The sequence below is a fragment of the Phascolarctos cinereus genome, unplaced genomic scaffold (assembly GCF_003287225.1).
Source record: "Phascolarctos cinereus isolate Bilbo 61053 unplaced genomic scaffold, phaCin_HiC Scaffold_2;HRSCAF=192, whole genome shotgun sequence".
NCBI classification, from domain to species: Eukaryota; Metazoa; Chordata; class Mammalia; order Diprotodontia; family Phascolarctidae; genus Phascolarctos; species Phascolarctos cinereus.
The window spans coordinates 53,536,766-53,556,606 of NW_027555625.1; the positions used below are offsets into that span (position 1 = coordinate 53,536,766).

The window sequence follows — 19,841 nt, forward strand, 5'->3', positions numbered from 1 at the left end:
CACCTCACTCTCATCTGAAATGGTCAAAGGGAATCAGAAAACATACTCACACACTCACAGCTAGGGACAGAAATATATTTTATTCAATAGGGAAGTAAGAGGGAAAGGAGGGCGAGATGGGAGAAAGGGACAGTAGATTAAGGTATGGGATTATTTCTTAAATTTTAATTAAAGATATACAAAAATACAGCTCTTCATGCAGTGGCAAAGAATTGGAAACTGAGGTGGTATCCATCAAATGGGGAACAGCTGAACAAGTATGTGATGGTATAATATTGTACTACAGAAATGATGAAGGGTATGGCTTCTGAGAAAAGATATGGCATTAGGCAACTAAGTGATGCAGTGAATAGAGCACTGGACCTGGAGTCGGAAGACCTAAATTCAAATCCAGCCTCAGACACTTAATAGCTGTGTGACCCTGGGAAAGTCACTTAACTTCTTTTTGCCTCAGTTTCCTCATCTGTAAAATGGAATATCAATCTATTTCTCAGGGTTGTTGCGAGAATCAAATGAGATAATAATGATAAAGCACTTAAAATACTGCCTGGCACTATATCAATGCTATCTATTATTAGCTAGCTATTATTAAATCTGGGAAAACTTGGATGAACTTCACTGTGCGTCAGTTCATTTCAGTCCTCCTAGGTTTTTTCTGAAAACCATCTCTTTCATCATTTCTTACAGTACAATAATATTCCAATGCACTAATACGCTATAACTTGTTCAGCCATGTCATCTGCAGAAAGTGATGGTTTTGTTTTCTTGTCACCTATGTTTATTCCTTCATTTTCTTTTTTCTTGTTTTATACCTAGCATTTCTAGTTCAATATTGAATAGTACTGCTGATAATGGACATCCTTGTTTCACCAATGCTTCCTCTTTGTTTTAGATAGAAAATATTTATGTTAGGGAAAGCTCCATTTATTCCTATGCTTTCTAATATTTCTCACAGGAATGGGTATTACATTTTGTTGAAGGCTTTTTCAACAATAATCATATGATTCTTGTTGCTTTTGCTATTGATATGGTCAATTATGCTTCTAGTTTTCCTAATATTGAAACAGCCCTGCATTCCTGATACAAATCCAGCCTGGTCATATATCTTTGCAATATATTACTGTAATTTCCTTGCTAGTATTTTACTTACATTTTTTGCATCAATACTCATTAGGGAAATTGGTTTTCTTTCTGTTTTGACTCTCCTTGGCTTAGATATCAAGACCATATCTGTGTCATAGAATTAATTTGGTAGGGCTCTTTTACCTATTTTTTTAAACAATTTATACATTACTGGAATTCATTGTTCTTTAAATGTTTCATAGAATTCACACATAAATCCATCTGGTCTTGAGGTTTTAGTTGTTTTTGTTTTCCCCTTAGGGAATTCATTTATGTCTTGTTTGATTTTATTTTTCCCAGCTGAGATAGCATTACTCAAGTATTATATTTCCTCTTCTATTAATATAGGCAACTTATATTTTTGTAAATATTCATCCAAGGGCAGCTAGGTGGCACAGTGGATATAGTACCAGGTGTGAGGTCAGGAAGACTCATCTTCGTGAGTTCAAATCTGGCCTCACACACTTACTAGCTGTGTAACCCTGGGTAAGTCACTTAACCCTATTTGACTCAGTTTCCTCCTCTGTAAAATGAACTAGAGACGGAAATGGCAAACCATTTCAGTACCTTTGCCAAGAAAACCCCAAATAGGGGCACAAAAAGTTGGAAAAGACTGGAATGAGTCAACAATAATAAATATTCATCTATTTCAGTTAGACTGTCAGTTTTATTGGCATGGAGTTGGGCAAAATCACTTCTAATAATTACTTCTATTTCCTCTTTTTTGGTTGTGATGAATAGCTGTTGCTGTTGTTGTTTTAAGGCATTTCATCTATTTTGACCAAGAGTACATCTTAATGGGTTTGTTAAATCACCTAGAATGGAATATTTATATTTTAGAAGGCTACAGATCTCCCAACAAATTAAACACCAAAGTAGTAATCAAAAATTCCCTCCCAATAATTTGGCCTTAGATATGTTTCCTTCTTTTTGAAATGGAAATGCTGAGCTCTTACATTTCCATTTCTTAAGCTGCTCTTAAAATGGGTATCTCATAGACAACTCAAACTAGACACATTCAAAACATATTCATCTTTTCCCCAAAAAAACTCTCTCTTCTTCCCAACGTCCTTGTTATTTTCAATAGTACCACCATCCAGCCAATCGCCCCACCTCCGTGTCACTCCCCCCCCCCCTCAGCTATACCATCCCACGGATCCAATTTGTTGTTAAATCTCAACCTTTCTACCTTCACACCATCTCTCCTGCAAGTCTTCTTCTTTCTACTCAAGACAGTCACCACCCTCTAGAGGCTCCCATCACCTCTGACAGAGGCTATTACAATATTCTTCTAATTAGTGTACCTGCTTCAAGACTCTCCCCTTTCCAATCCATTCTCCAGCTGGCTACCAAAGGGATTTTCCCAAAGCCCAGGTGTCATCTGATCATATCATTTAGATCTCCCACACTCAATAAACTGAGGGGCTCTCTAATATCTCAAGGATCAAATACAAAATCATCCCTTAGGCTTTTAAAGCCCTTCACAGTCTGATCCCTTCTCACCTCTCCCCTCTTCTTACACTTGTCTCCCCTCTACAATCCTGCTATGCTAGCTTACTTGCCATTCCTATTACAGGATACATTCTCTCCAGACTCCAAGCATTTTATTTGGCTCTCTCCCATGCCCAGAACGTTTTCCCTTCTCATCTCTGACTTCCTGCAAAACACAGCTCAAGTTAAAGAGAAGAGAAAGACAGAAAGAATTACAGACAAGTAGGATAGCTTTGAAAGCTACAGACTGAATCTATTACATATTTGGAAAGAAAAGGCAAGCTGTACATGATATTTATAGTTCTACATTCAACTCTTTCTTCCTGTTAGAAATATATATAATTGCCAGTTTTATTTGGTGTTTGTTCATTCAAAATAAAAATACATAACTTTTTTTAAAAACTCAGCTCAAATCCCACTTTCTGCAGGAAGCTTTCTATGTCCCCCAACTCCCATCTCCTACCAAGTCTTCCCTCTGAAATTAACTTACATTTACACTACATATTTCTTAGAGGTGTGTAGTTATTTGCACTCTACCTCCCTCGTGAGAATGAGCACCTTGATGGCACAGTAGGGATTGTTTGTATCTTTATATAATCCTCACACTTCGCACAGTGCCTGGCACATAGAAAGCTTTTAATAAATTTATGTTTACTGACAATAAAATAGGTGAAACAACAGAAGGAAAGGCACATAATGATCAATCTGGAATTTGTCTAGCCTGATTTATGAAAGTCATTTAATCCTGTTACAAGGAAGAGATTTCAGGTAAAAGTGATCAATAATACTAATCTCATTTGAAAGTATACTGCTAGGAAAGTCCATTGTTAGAAGTGTTAGGAAACTACAACACCTGAATTACATTTTTAAAGTTTGGGTATCATTCTCAATCTCATGGGACTATTAAGACACCCCACTCCTGTTCTTTCCCAATCCAAACCGTATCATATCTGCCCACAAGGAAGTACTTTATTTTGAGTAAGTGTTTTAATATGAAGGATGCACAAATAAGATAAAAATACTGCACAATTTATATAAAAATAATGCATCACTAAGAGCCTAAAATTCTTCAAATGAAAATGCAATAAAAAAAAACTCATGTTTATAATTAAAGTAACTAGTTTATGTTGTTTTCATTTAAGATTTTTGAAAATAATATGCAGCTTGAGAATTAAGTGTTTCCATTGTAAAACCATATTTCTTGGCATTGCCTAAGTGACAGTGTTAACATGTAAATCAAAGTTTCGTATCTTGGCTAAACCTGCTGCTTTTTCTTCCTGTTCCTATCTAGAGGTCTGATTTCGATAGGTAACATTCAAATGTCCCATGATGGTACATATCATTAGGAGCCAAAACATTTTCTGTGAACATTTCCTAGATCAATATTTCTCATTCATTATTACTATTTAATTTTAAAACCGTATGGAAGCATAAGATTTGCCTACTGGAATATATCATAAAAGGACAGAAAGACTATTGTTTTCTTAATTTAGCTCAGGAGTTCTTAAACTTTTTTGCGTGATGGACCTACTGGCAGGCTGGTAACACCTATCGACCCCATCTCAGAATGTCTTTAAATGCACAAAGTAAATGTTGAATTGTAAAGGAAATTAATTATAATGAAATACAGTTACCCAAGGTTAAGAACCCTGACTAGTTTATTCTCATATTGGGACAGGCACTGGTAGTGAAAGAATCCAGCATGTGGCATCAGAGAACTTAGGTTGAAATCTTAGCTTTACCATCTATTTATTGCCGTCAGGCCATTAGGAGAGTCATTTTAAACTGTCTAGTGCCCTTAGCTGGCTCATCTGTAAAAGAAGCATCTAGATTAGATAAACTGTCCAGCTTCTGAACCTAGGAGGTCACTATTTCAGGGAGGATTCCATCCCATTAGGCTTGGGTCATCCTTTGGTTCGGTGAGTACCAGGACACCAAACTCACCTACAAAGAATGGATAGAATCTGATCCTCACAGTAAGTTACAATGTTAAGGGGCCTATGATCAGACATACTGTTAACAGCTGCAACCACTGGTGACCTTATAAGCTCCTCCCATAGGCTTAATTATCACTTTTATGCAGAGAGTCCACCCAGCCCTATTCTATCTCCTGATCTTCAGTCTTACGTCACCAACAGTCTACTTAACATTTCCAATTAAATATTCTGAAGACATCTCAACCTCACCAAGACCAAAACAAAATCCACCATCTTTTCTCCCAAATAAACCTCTCCTCCACATTTCACTATCTTTGCTGCTTCATCCTTTACACACTCTTATTAGGTATGCAAACTGGCCTCCTCTCTGTGCTTCATGCAGCTTTCCATCTCTGGTGTCATGACTCTCCTTTGACCGCCTCCCAGGCCTGGAACATGCTCCCTCCCAACCCTCGTCTCCCAGAGTCTCTGTTCAAACACCACTTTCTACAAGATATCCTTCTTTGACTCCAACTGTTAGTGACCTCCCTCCTTGATGGTCTTCTAGTCATTTGTATTTAGAAGGTATACACATATCATCTGCACATGCTTCTTCCCACTTCAGAATGAATGTAAGTTCCTTGAGAAGTCGGACTTGTTGCATTATTTGTGTTTGTGACTCTAGCACCATCACAGCACCAGGCATGAGAAAGGTACGTGATTAATGCTTGTTGATTGATTTTGACTTCTTCCACATTCAAAGCAAGAAGGGGAAGATGGAGCAAGAAGAGGGAGGTACATGGGGCTCCTGGGAAAGAGCTGGCTCCCAAATCCAAAGACATAAGAAGCTACACAGATGGGGGTGTGCCCCTGTGTAAAGGCCAGTCAGAGGGACAGACAGGACAGAGCCAGAAACTTCAGGGGGGAGTTCATCTTCATATCAGCCATGTCTTTTTAGACGGCCATTCTAAATTAAAATTATATGTAGCAGAGGAGGGCTAAGTTCTTAAGAAGAACTGAAGAAAAGGTATTTTGTGTCAGGGAGAATTCAACCAACCAATTAATGTCTATTGAATGCCTATTGTGAGGCATGGTGAGGGACACAAGATGAATGCACATGTTCCTACTTCAAGCAGCCTAAAATTTAGTGACATGGCTTTCAGAAGAAAGGATACCTGTCTAGATGGAACAGTATGTAGAGTCAGAGGACCTGGCTTCGCTTCCTACCACTGATATTTACTGACTGCGTGACCTTACACAAGTGACTCCACCCCCACAGGCCTCTTTCAAAATGAGTAGAGTGGGCTGGCTGGCCTCTCTAGTCCCTTCTAGTTCTCAGTCTGTGAGCTATTATAAATTGAATTTACCTTCACTTTCCCTATGACTTTTAAAAAACATGACTCTAAGATTAGACGTTAAGGTATTTCGAAATCCCCTAGATGAAAGATGAATTTATGAGTAGACTGTAATTAACTTTTAAAAGCCTGCCCTAAAGCTTGTGAGCACATTGTCTTGGCTAATGATCACGTCTAAATAGGATTCTCATTTTGCTGAGAACAGGATCACCAGATGGAAGAGCCCCCAAGAAAGAGTTCACCACTCACTGTATGAAGCTCTGGGCATTCTACAAACAAAACCTGCCAACCATATGCCTCAGGAGCTGAACAACAGGAAGAATAATGCAGGGAGAGCAGCCGTTCCACTTACTGCATGTCCTAAGCTGCTCTGGTACTCAACAAACTCGACGGGTTCAGAATTCAACTCACTGAGCCTAGGATGGACACAGCCCAGAGCTTCAGAGACGCTCGCCGCCAATAACCTCATTTTGGCTGTGTGCTGTATGGGCTGACAGACACTTCTGAGCATATTAGATTCAACGGAACCTGCAGGGCACCCACTCCCCCCTTCTCCCCCATTCAAAGACCCAATCTCAGGATTGTGGAACACTCAAGACTGACATGAAGAACTGTGAAGACCGTGTCAACGAACAGACCTAACCCAAACAGCACTCAAACCCAGAGACTTCAGTAACTGACCAAAACTCAAATTCACGGCCCACAACTTAAATTTTCCAAAAAGGTGTTCCCTTTTCTTTTTTAATTACAAAAATAAATTCATTTCTAATAGAGAGTGTGCCTCTATTCAGTGCATTCCCCTGCAACACTGTGATTTATCTGATCAGTATTTATACCTGTGAGGTCAGCCAAAGACCAGAGCAATTTGGACTCAATGACTGCTCCACTCTGTGAGGTTTTCTGATTGTTACAAACACCATGATCATCCCTGATTTTTAAAGCCTACTTTGACACTTTGACTCTGGGGTGTGGATACACACCACTAAATGGAAATGTGCTTGAGTGGAAATCCAGTGACATCTGTTTGGCTGCCATTTACCTCAGGGCTTGCTCTTTTCACACTTTCTCCTTTGTTGTTCCTTTACATTTTAGATTCAATCTCAGAGGAACATACCATCCACTCCACCAAACTTCTCCCATCAATAATCATAACCTTTACATAATGCTTTAAATTTTGCAAAGCACTTCCCATCTGAGCCTCAGCAACTCTATAAGGTAGGTTTTATCATGATCCCCATTTTACAGATAAGGAAACTGAGGCTAATAATGATTCAGTGACTTGCCCAGGGACAATCAGCTAATAAATGTCTAAGGAAGGATTTGAATTTAGGTCTTTTTTGTTCCACATATATACCTCCTATACCTCCTAGCTGCCATTACCTAAATTCAATCTCTCTTTATAACTTCTCTTATATACCATCACAGATGAAAATACAAAGAATTTGTTTGTTTGTTTGTTTGTTTTTTTAAAGGACCATAACAAGAAATATTACCTATCAAAATACTTTCATCACTGGGGGGAGGGTGTGGGAGTTCTTAGCTTGGATGTTATTTATTACATTTTTCTCCACTCATATTCCATTATTCCTAATCTGATAGAATATCATTGTTTCGTCTCTTCTGTCCATTTCAACACTGAGTCAAATTAGCAGAAGCCTTAGTAATGTGAATACTTGATATATGCTTGAACTAAAAGGAAGATTTTAACTGATTTGTATAAAGAAATTATCAAAAGTCTACTGGGAAATCTCAACTTCCAGTTGCACTGGAAACTGCTTTTAGGGATAAGTTGCATAACCAGTGGCTGTGCAAACTTACAGGAATATGGCATCTGACAGACACTCATTTTTAAAGTAAAAGTTAAATCCTACCCCAATATAATATTTTCTTGCATATGAGTTAAAGCAGGGTAGGATGGGGTGGGTGGGGTAAGGAAGCCCTTTAGAAAACATTTAGTTCTACTTTTTTTATATAATTATAACAAAGACATGGCTGGGTTTAGAGACCAATACCTACAAATTTTCCAATCCCCTTTCAAACATCACTGGAATATTTAGTCTGAACTCTAAACATATGATGCTCCAAGAGAGAATCAAGAAAAGGAAAAGGTTATTACTTCCCTTATTCCCAAATACATCAAGCTATACATTTTTTTACTTGAAATTAAATTGTATTTGACATAGATGACATTTATAGGAATTTTCTTAGGGCTGTGCAGTACACATCCCATTTAGGGTCTATTCTTGCTTTTTAAAGACCTTTAATTCTTTTGATTATGTAAACAGAAAAGGATCTTGCCCAACAAAGCAAGTTTCTATAAAATTAAAAGGAAAAACGTAAATTAGGAGAAATTTTTCAGTGACTTCATACATCAAAGAACTGACGATACCCAGAATCTAAGGAATTAACACCTAACTATTGCTTAACAAAGCAATGAATGGTCAGCATGAACCTGCTGGTAATCGCATCAAAACATTTTCAAATTCCCTAATAGTCACAGGACCACAGGTTTAGAAATGGATGAGGCCTCAGAGTTATCTAGTCTAGCCCCTTTGCTGATAGACAAAGAAACTGAGGACCAGAAAGTTAAGTGACTTGCCCAAGGTCTCAGGAAGGCATGAGGATCTGAATTTGAGTCCTCCTGACTCCAAATCCAGTGTTCTTTCCACTGTCCTACACTGCCTCTCTCCCCAGAGGAAAACAAAGAAAGGCCACTCTCACTCATTAAAATGACTTCAATAATTTAAAAAATGGTAGAGCTCTGTACTGCCAGGATCTTTCTAGTGGGAAAGAAGCCCTCCGATGTACTATCTGCAAGACTACAAATCGATGTAAACATTTTGGAGAGCAATAAGCCATTATGCAGAGTCAGATTATACCTCTTGACTCAGTAAGTCTACTGCTAAGACTCTAGCCCAAAAAATCATCAAAAAAAAAAAAGGCTTCTCTCTACAAATAGATGTGTGAATAACTGTGGTTTTAGGCAATTATATCCACAGTCGCTATATCCATAATTTAAAAAAGGGAGAAAAAAAACAAACAAACGTAGAAACTGCCTATACTTCCAACAACTAGAGAACAGCTGTAGGCATTTTCCAGCCACGTTACATGGCGATGAAGCAGGGAGTAGTACAATTTTCAAAGAATGGAAGTTGAGGATCATCCAAAGGAAAATGGAGAGTCATTGGTAGATCTGGACAGGATACAACACATGACAAAGAATCACACAGAAAGTATATCACAGTACAAAATCACAGTACAAAAGATGTCATTAAACACAATCCAAGAAGATGGGTAAAAGTGAAGCAAAGCATATAGACAGCTTACATGCTACACTGGCATTCTTCTGATTCAAAAACATATAAAGAAGTTCCCCAGAATGCTGGGTGGACATACTAGCTGGGTGACCATTAGCAATGCCCAGAACTGCTCAGTAACCCAGGGAAGGAGAGAGAAGGAGAAAGGAGGAGTGTTGGGAAGGACAAGAGAGGGAGAAAAAAGAGATGGACGGAATGAGGGAGAGAAAAGAAGGAATTAAGAGAAGAGAGAGTAGGAGAGGGGAGGAGAGGAAAGGACTTACTGAGTCAAGAAGGAAAGAAGGAAGGATGGGAGGGGAGGAAAGGAAAGGAAAGGAAAGGAAAGGAAAGGAAAGGAAAGGAAAGGAAAGGAAAGGAAAGGAAAGGAAAGGAAAGGAAAGGAAAGGAAAGGAAAGGAAAGGAAAGGAAAGGAAAGGAAAGGAAAAAGGAAAGGAAAGGAAAGGAAAGGAAAGGAAGGAAAGAAAGGAAAGGAAAGAAAGGAAAGGAAAGGAAAGGAAAGGAAAGGAAAGGAAAGGAAAGGAAAGGAAAGGAAAGGAAAGGAAAGGAAAGGAAAGGAAAGGAAAGGAAAGGAAAGGAAAGGAAAGGAAAGGAAAGGGTGGGAGAATGAAAGAAGCAAAGAAAGAGCTCATTAAGTTCTTACTATATGCAAAACACTGAGCTAAAAGCTGGGGACAGAAAGAGAAAGACAATACAGTCCCTGCTGCCAAGGAACTAACACACTACTGGGGAACAGAACAACACATATAGGAGGCACCAAGTCAGAAGGAAAGATCCTACGGTCAGGAGAATGCAGGAAGGAATAGTAAGTACAAAGCAAACAAGGAAATATAGAGACCTATACAAGGGACTGCATAGCAGAATCAGCAGAGCCAGGACTACAATTAAACAGTGAAAGAAAAGAAAAGAAAGAAAAGGAGGGAAGAAGGAAACCTGGGTCAAAAGTAGAACTTTGGGCAGTCTCAGGAAGGGGACATTTAACAAAATCCCTTTATTTGCTTGTTTGTTAATTCATTCGTTTCTACCTTATTAAGGAGGTACTTCTAAAATTTTGCCTCATTTTGTATTTGATTTTTGTTGATGGATTAGTTTGAATTTTTAATAATTTAAATAAAGTATGATCCTATGTGGCTACCTAATAAATTAGAATTTTTGACTCTAGATATTTCAATGAAATAGATGTTAACAGTTCACTGATGGTTAGAAAAAAATATTTAAAAATAAAATGAGGGAAGAATCTAAGAATCAAAGAGAATTTCTGGGCTTTGCCACTGGCTAGTTGTGTGAGAATAGTCAAAGTCACTTAACCTCTGGGCCTCAGTTTCATCAGCTGGAAAATGAGGGTAATAAAACTTAACCTACCAACAAAGTCAAGTGATCTGCAAACTATAAAGTATCATATACAAATATGAATGGTTACCATGAAGCTGGCTAGATAGGTAGAATCAGTCTCAAATTAATTTGAAAGCATAATAAAATCATAAACATAAAAAACTTAACAAAAGATTCAATTTCTGACAACTGTTACCTGAGCCACTATAAGATGATGAAGAAGGTGTCCGCCTGGAGAAGCTTTTGACTGCAAGACTCTGCCCTCTTTGTTTTCGCCGCCAGGCTGTCCTACACTTGGAGTCAATACTCTGCTTGATTCGATACCAGTCAGATTCTGTGATTCCAAATTTATAAAAAAGGTGACCTGAAAAACACATCCCAAAAAAGCCCTGCGTGAGATGAATGTGCTTTATGGGCACACTTAGAGGGAGCACAAAAATGGTGCCCATAACATCTAGCCCAAAGAGCACCGCCACTGCAATGAGCAAAGTCAGAAGGTCTTCTCTGGCTGCTAAGCTCGTGATCTGAAAATACTATTTTATGAGACAGTCCTGAGTAACAAATACAGCCAGAGGTTACCTCAAAAACAAGACCAAATATTTACAAAATCAAAAATTTTAACTTCCAGATATCTATTTAGTTTTAGACCAACTTAAGCTATCCCCAACTGTGCTGCTCCCAATTAAAGAGGTTGTATCACAGAATCAGAAATCATAGGCTCAAATAACAGCCTGCTTCCCAATGACTTGGAACAAGAGTCACTTTTGAATTCAGAGCTGAGTTTCTTGATCTATAAAATAAAGAATACTTAGTGAATTCCACGGTCCCTTCCAGTAAGGATCTAACATGACTCTGAAACCACAAGATCACAGATTTCAAACTAGATGGCCCTCACCATCTAGTCCAAACCCCTCATTGTAGAGATGAGGAAACTTAGGGACCCTACGGAGGTCAAATGATTCATCCAAAGTGATGATACAGGTGTTAAGAAGAGCTAAACGCAAACCAAAGTCTTCCAATTCCAGTGTCCAGGCTCTTTCTACTTTACATCACTTAGAATCCTAAGATCCTAAGTGGACAGTACCCAAAACAAGGGACTACAGATATCAGAAGTTTATGGCTCTTCAGGACTTCAGGTCAGTTATTCCTTGAGCTTGCACACAATGTACAGTCCTTGAGGTGAAGAAAGCTGGCAATAATCTGCCTGATGACCTTATGCTGAGAAACAAAGCCCAAGATAGGGGAGTATTTGTAAAGAACAAAGATTATCCCCCCTCCCCCCCAAAAAAAGTCCACTAAAATAAATTTTATATTATTTAGATTTATAAGTTCTAAGATGGTGACAATTTGTGAAAAGCAACAAACAAACAAACAAAAAACACCCAAAAAGTCTATCTGAAGTTTCCCAACCACATCAATAGCATCACCATCCTCTCAATCCCCTGGCCTCAAAATCCTGAAGTCTTCAACTTCCCTCCCTTCTATGTCCCTCACAATCTTTAAGTCAAACTTGCTGACTATTTTGCTCTTATATCTCTGAAATTTAATCCTCCTACATTTCCATAGCCATTACAAAGACTGAGACCTGCTCTGGTTTATTCTACACACCACTACCAGGATACCTTTCAAAAATCATTTTCTTCCAGTCATTCCACCAGTCAAGAAGCCTCTGTGGCTCTCTGATGCTTTTTAAATCAAATGTCACCTCTTTGGTTTGATGTTAAATACCCTCCATCAAAAGAATTTCCTAATACCTACCAAACAGCATTTCTCATGATCATATCTCATCATATATTAGAACCAAAAAAAGAATTCAAAGGTGATGGAGCCTAATCTACACCTGAATGATTAGTAATCTCTTCTATGATTCCTCTAACAAATGGCCATCTAGACTCAATTTGAAGGCCTCCAGTGGGAGGGCATGTACTCTTGCCCAAGGCAGCCCACTTCAAGAACGGAGAGATCTAACCGCTAGAAAGTTTCTCCTTACATCAAGCTGAAAAGTTGATTCATTGCTCCTAACTCTGTAGGGTTAAGCAGGGTAAGTCTTATCCCTCTTCCAAATGACAGTTGTTTAATAATTAAAAACAATAATCATCCTCCAACATGAAAAGATGACCTTGCTACCAGGGTGACTGTCAATATGCATATCAACTTGGTTTCCACCTATTTTTTTTATCTGAATAGAAATTTCATAAAGGAATGCCTACAGGGCGAGTCTTATCAATAATGGCATAACAGTAGCAATGACAATAGCAACAGCTAACATTTATATGGTGTCTACTATGTGCCAGGCACTCTGCTAGGCACTTTGATAAATATTATCTAATTTGGTCCTTACAACGACCTTATAAGGTAAGAACTATTAGTAACTCCACTGTACAGATAAGAAAACTGAGACCAACAACAGTCAAGCGGCCTGCCCAAGGTCACACAGGTAATCAATGTCTAATGCTGGATTTGAATTTCTGTCTTCCTGACTCAAGATCCAGAGTTCTATCCACTCTAACACCTAGCTTCCCCAGAGTTAAGGGAGCAAAAATGTGTCTCCTATAGGAGTTAAATTTGTCTTCTACAACAATCATAACCTGCTTAATAGCAACAATGCCACTTGTTCAACTTATCTTAAATCCATCTGTCTGTATCACTCATTTGGCAATTAACTACTTTTGCCTTGTACTGCTATTTTACTTTTTAAGTTTTCATTTGTTTATGGGGAGCAGAAACCCTGCTCTATTTGTTTTAATTAAGAAATCTTCATATGCATCATTTCCTTCATATGCATCATAATAGTATTCAATTATGTTTTATAAACCAGTTTTTTTCATCCACTCCATAACTGATGGGTGCCTGCTTTGTTTCCACTTCCTTTCTAATACAAAGGATATTTTTACAACTGGCAGTCAGGTGGCACAATGGATAGGGTGTTGGTCCTGGAGTAAAGAAGAACTGAGTTTAAATCAAACTTCAGGCATTTATTAGCCATGAAGCCCTGGCCAAGTCATGTAACCTCTCTTAGTCTTAATTTCCTCATCTGTTAAATGGAAAAATAACAGCATCCTAATTCAAGCAGTTATTGTGAAATTAAAATGAGAAAAATATGCAAAACATTCTGTAAAATTAAAAGAATTATAGAATGGTGCTTGTTTTTATTATTGTTATATTTTTGCATATATTGGATACTTCTTTCTGCCTTTGACTTTCTTTGGCTAGGTTCACTGGGTCATATGGTAGATAGTCACTTTCCCACACACTGATATTCAGAATGCCTGGAGCAATTCATAGCTGCAACCCGTAAGTTTAGATGTATTGTCTCATTATTATCACTATAATTAAAAAACAATTTATTGCTTCTATGATTTGCTCATTGACCCACCCATTCAGGATGTCATTACTTAGCTCTACACTTACTATTATAGTGATACCTCTCTAGGCTTCATTTGTTCCATCTGTAAAGCAAGGAGTTGAACTAAATAACCTGTGAAATCCCTTCTGCCTCCCAGTATATGATCCCATGATCTTATGATTCTAGCCTCCATTTAGGTCTGTATAATTGTATGTCCTTTAGGACCATTTTTATTGTATTACAGTGTATGACAGAGATACACGTAATTTCTGTCTTCCTTCTTACACATGCTTGTGATACCTCTGAGGACTAAAAATTGTTACTTTTTGTAAAAAGCACTATAGGATCCTGAGATACATGTATTCTTTGGTGTTCCCAATTCAAAGGCACCACAGGCCAGTAAAAGGCAATATTTCCCACGATCTACTAGGCTCTGTATTTTCCTTCTCATTGCTTTTCCTGTTGTATCTTCTCAGATGTGATAGATCATCAGTCTCTTACTATTATTGTGCTACTATTAATATCTTTTCAAAATTCACCAAGTTTTTCTTTTAAGAACTTCAACCCTATTTCATTTGGTGCATTTACACTTAATTGTTTTGTTTTGGGTTTTTTTTTTCATTTTCTTTGGTCACTTAAAGTATAATATAGTTGTGTACTTTGTCTTTCTTAATATTATCAATATTTATTGTTGGAATAGATATGCCCAAATCCTTCCTGCTTCCAGCCTTATTCATTCTCATACTTTCAATGACATTAAGAAAAGTTGATTTTATTTCCCTCCCCCCACCTCCCATTCTTACATCATTCCCCTTCTAGGATTCTCAAGCCTATTCTAAAAACTGTTAATTCTCCACTGAGGCAGCAGGGCACCTTGTAACCCTAGTCTGGGGGAGAGACGCCCCCTATTACCTTTCCCCTCTCAAATTTTCCATTTTGATGTCATACCATTTTCCCTTTGAACCTAGGACTCCCTCTTCAACCTTCACTAAGCTGGGTCCCCCCCACACATACTTGAATCACAAAGGGAAATTCTTCTCCTGAAACGCTCAAACATCCATGTATCTGCATTCTCCTCAATCCAGTAGGCTCTGCCACAACCCCCTGTTTCATATCACACCCCTCCTCTGAGCTCTGTGGGACTGCTCCAAAATGCTGCCTGAATGTTCCTTTGTTCAGGGAGTTAACTGTTTTAGAGAATGCCTAGCTCTGGTTCTAAATTGTCTACTCACGTCAGACTGACTTCTCCTTAAACAGCTCTCATTTCTCCCCATTTTTTGGATATTTTTGTGCTTTGAGTTTTCACTTAACTCTCTGACTGCTCTTTGGAACCGCTCTGGTAACGCCTTCATCATCCTCAAGCGTTTCCTTTGTACTTGTTCTTTGAGTTGACTCTTCTTCATTCATTGCCTCCCCTGACCCCAGCAGTTTTTGTCTTTATCAACCACTTTGTTTACTTTTCTATCGTTTTCCTGCTGCAAAAATATCCTGTCAATCCTTCCCTTCTACAGTTTAGCTTTCCTGTGGCCTTATCTGAATCCCTGCTGCCTTCCTCAGTTTTCTACAGCCCTCCGGGAATAAGTAAGGCTGTCCAGTTGCGACAATACCGCAGGGAGAATCAGAAACTCTTGTCACTATACCCATTTTTCAACTCTTCTAGTCCTGTTCTTCTGGGTTTTACCATCTCCTTAGTCACCGGCCTTCTCTAACTCCTAGAAGGACACCAAAGGGCTAAAGACAAAAAATTAAGGATCCCCTTAGACCCAGTTGGAGAAAACTCTTTGCAACTACTTTTTTCCATCTCCTGACTATCTGCTTCCTCCTGTATGGTATTAAACCTTTACAACTAGCCCTGTATTTCTGGTCTCCTGACTTCTTCACGTTCTTCTCCATGGGGCTTCAAACTCTGCTACAACTTCCCCACCACCAGCACCCAACCCCATTATCTCAAGCCTCAGGACTGCTTTGCTTCAGAGGCTTCAACTTGCCCTGGCAAAAGGGCCCGTCCTTGGGATGCTACCAAGAACTTAACTCCTAGGGTTGCTTCCTAAAATTTCAGGCAACAAAATGTTCCAAGAGCTAGCCAAGTCTCAGACTATAGATCAGGGGGGTCTCAGTATCGTGGGAGGTCCAGGAACAAAAACAGGCTGGTCAGTTGGTATTTAGTACTTTTTTTTTTCTAGAAGAACGATAATGTTGAGTTTTTTCACTTTTCCTATGCTTATCAATACTCCATTTGCAGGTATTTTTCACATGCATTTGGTGTGTGGTGGGGAGAGGGCCACATGCTAGGCTACCATTCATCCTACCATCTTCCCAAGATTCCCATTTTTTTTTTATATTTCCTACAAGCCCCTCCTATAGTACAAGAAGATTTAATAAACAGTTAATTGGCTTTTATTTAATTTCAATCATATGTTAAATTTGGGCTTAAGTCCAATTCTACATTCTATGTTACACCTAGTATTCCCTTAACACTTACAAAAGGAATAATTATGAATGTGGGAATAAGTGCTCTCAAGAAAACATTCTCAACCTTCTTATTGACTTTAAAGTTCAAATCACAAGAAATATGTGACCTTCTCTAGAGGGCCCATGAAATTTCACTGATTAACATAGAAAAATACGGTTGAAGTTCAGCTATTTAGTAATAAGTTTAAGCTGGAAAACTTAATGTTTTGACTACTAAAGGCAATGAAGCTGGACTATCTACTGAGAGTTAAAATGTATTTTCACAGTGTCTTCCTAGCAGGACCAAAATACTTATAATAATCAAAACAAAGGAAATGTTTGGAGATTTTTTTTAAGTACTAGAATTAAGATCAAGAGCCCCCTTTGTTTCAGAATATTACTTGGTGAAGACAGTTCTAATAGCACACATTCAAGACTTTTGACTCCGAATGGGAAAAAAAAAACCTTCAGGATCAGATCTAGGCAAAAAAAGTGGGAGGGAGATAATTTATAGCGTGCAACACAATAATGATTTTATAGAAGCTACAAAGGGCACTTCAAAATCCTTTAAAACAAATGGAAATCTTTAATGAAATGACTCCTGCTTTGTTCCCTGAGATTGAAACTAAATCTAAAGTAATCAGTAATCTGCCTTCTTGCTAAGGAAGGGAAGAATATATATCAAACAAAATCTATGAGCAAGAAATAATAAATCTTTTAAGTGAGCAATGTTGGGCAAGCTATGAAAATTAACTTAACAAAAGGAGTATTCCTGAAAGGGACTGACAAATCTAATCTGAAGAACATTAAACTAAGAAGGATAAGAGAGGAAGAAAACCGTCTGAATATTTTCAAATTAGCTATCTCAGAGGGAGCCACAAAGAAGGAAGGAAGAACAATTCAAACACCTGACCTTCAAAGAAGACAAAATCCAAGAAAGAAGCCCCATGGCCTCAAATGCTTATAAAGAAATGTCCAAAGTTTAGGCAACAAATAAAGAATTAGACATCTTAACAAGCAGGTTAATTTAGCTCCATAGGCATCACTAAAACTTGATGGAATGAAATCCATGAACCGAACACCATGAGTATATCTTGAGTATATATGTGAGTATATCTTGTTAAAAACAACAACAACAACAGCAACAACAACAACAACAACAACAAAGGAATGGCTAATAACAATAGAGCACCGGCCCTGAAGTCAGGAGGACCTGAGTTCAAATCCAGTCTCAGACCAAACACTTAACACTTACTAGCTGTGTGACCCTGGGCAAGCCACTTAACCCCAACTGCCTAAAAATTAAAATATAAAAAAAAAATTTAAAGGAATGGCTAATGACAGCTAGCATTTAAATCGCATTTGATGTTTTGCAAATAGTGCACCATGAAATGTAAAAAATCTACTTTATATATGTTATTGCAGCTGATCCTAACAGCCCAGGGGATAGGTTCATACACTTGCAAGGAAATTTAGAATCATGGGAATCAATTATACATAGTTATATAGTTACAATCATATATCTATACTACATACAGAGAAGGCAACTGAGACCCAGAAAGTCAAGACCCCTTGCCCAAGGTCATACATACATACATACATAAGTAGAAAAGGCATACCTTCTGATACCAAGTTCGGTGCTCTGACCTACACCATGCATAGTTTCTCAAGAAGAAATTGCCTCCCTTTGACCTAAAGACACTACTGTTAGACATATACTTCAACGAGGTTAAAGACAGGGAGAAAAGCCCCACATAAAGCAAAATATTTATAACAGCACTCTTTTGCAGTGGCAAAAAAAGCTGGCAAAGCAGATGCCCATTAATTGGAGAATGGCTGGCCAAACCCTAGTACATGAATATAAGGAGATATTACTGTGCCATAAAAAAAAAAGAATCAATACAAAGAATTCAGAGAAGCATGGGACATTAATCTTAACAAAAAGGTAAGGACTGGTTATTGCCATAGGATGTATTTCTAAATCATCTGTCAGTGTAGAGGCAGACCATGACTTATAAGAACCAAGATAAAAATTAACACCAAATTAGAAAAATAAATGTGAGAAGGTACAGTACAATCAAAACATCTCCAACCTGCCCCATAAAAACTAGATATAGATGCAAAAGAAAGTCAGGTTTGCCAATAACTACTTGGGTGATTGTGAGCAAATTACATGACCTCCTAAGCCTCAATAACCTCATAAGCATAAGGGACTGGAATAGAACAGCTCTAAGGTCCCTCAGAGCTCTACATCTATGATCTATCATCTTTACCAGGTGAATAGAAATGTCAGCCAGGGCCAATAGCATCTTAGAATTAATTTGTAAAATCTTAAGGAGGAAGATGGCTTCTCATATAATAGCGAGAACTACTATAAGGAAAAGCAGGCTCATAGAATGCTTGGCAAAAGGCCCAATTAATACAAATGATCCTAAGAGAACTGAAGAATGAAACTAGAAGGACAACAAACATCTCATAAATGGAAAAGATCTGTTGTCAAAATTTCTACAATTTTTTTCCCATGAATGACAGCAGAGTCACCAAAATTGAACCCTAACATTGAAATCCTTGTTGAATGGAAATGAATGAAAAACAAAATGGTTCGTGAAGCAGGTCAAATATACGAAAAATTTTACTCCTTTCTGTTTGCATTAATTTTTCTTATAGATGTAAATAGGACAAACACACATACACACACACACACACACACACCTTCCAACTCCACAGACAGGCAACTGAATATGAACAAAAGACAAATACAAAAGCATGTTTCTGAATATTTAATAATGCAGGACAAGAAAAGGAAGCCCACTAAAATGAATTCTTAAAAACTCATCATCTCTTTGTCACCAAAAAAAAAAGGAGTTAAATGGAATCTGCCAAGTGTTTTTACAACCTTTTAATGAAAAAGATGAATTTTATCCATTCTAGTGAAAACAAAAATTTTAATTTAAATTTATGTTAATCTGACAGCTCAGAACCTAGATTCTAGCAAATGAAAAAAATGGTATTATCTCTTTAAAAGAAAAAAACTGTATTGATATTTATAAATGACAAAAATTTCTAAGACACCATGTTATATAAGCCTTTTCAACAGCAACACAGAATTCCATCTGGATGGCAAATGCCATCACAAAGGCTGCCAAGAAAAACTAGCTTATGAATCAACAATGAAAATTTCTACCCTTCTGAAGGAGCTTGCGGGTTTAGAAATGACGGGTGTGACAGAAACCCAGCTAGTGCACAAATGTATTTACATTTTACCAACAGCAGCACTATCATCGGACCTCGGTTCTGATTGAACACTTAACTCTTAACAACAAAAACTCTACCTCAAAGTCTGGATCAGGCCCAGTTTGGCCATTAAAGAAAAGAAGTGATCTTTCCGGAACTGATCTATTTGAACTGAGCAAAATAACAATTTTTCCTTGATTTTCATAATAATTTTCCGCATGAACTTTGGCAAGGTGGCACAAAATACATGCTTTTTTAAACAAGTCAGTATTTTTCTCTA

General features: G+C 37.8%; 1 protein-coding gene across 12 annotated transcripts in view; it reads right to left on the reverse strand.

Annotated features, from left to right (window-relative positions):
* BANP (BTG3 associated nuclear protein) overlaps positions 1–19,841 on the reverse strand; it is a 254,133-nt gene that overhangs the window by 116,925 nt on the left and 117,367 nt on the right. For all 12 annotated transcript variants that reach the window (XR_013484520.1, XM_020989193.2, XM_020989198.2 and 9 more), the window contains one exon: positions 10,727–10,894. Coding sequence is in view for 11 of the 12 variants with exons in the window: in XM_020989193.2 (XP_020844852.1) it covers positions 10,727–10,894 (168 nt within the window). In the remaining variant the exon portion in view is untranslated. The remainder of the gene's footprint in view (positions 1–10,726; positions 10,895–19,841) is intronic.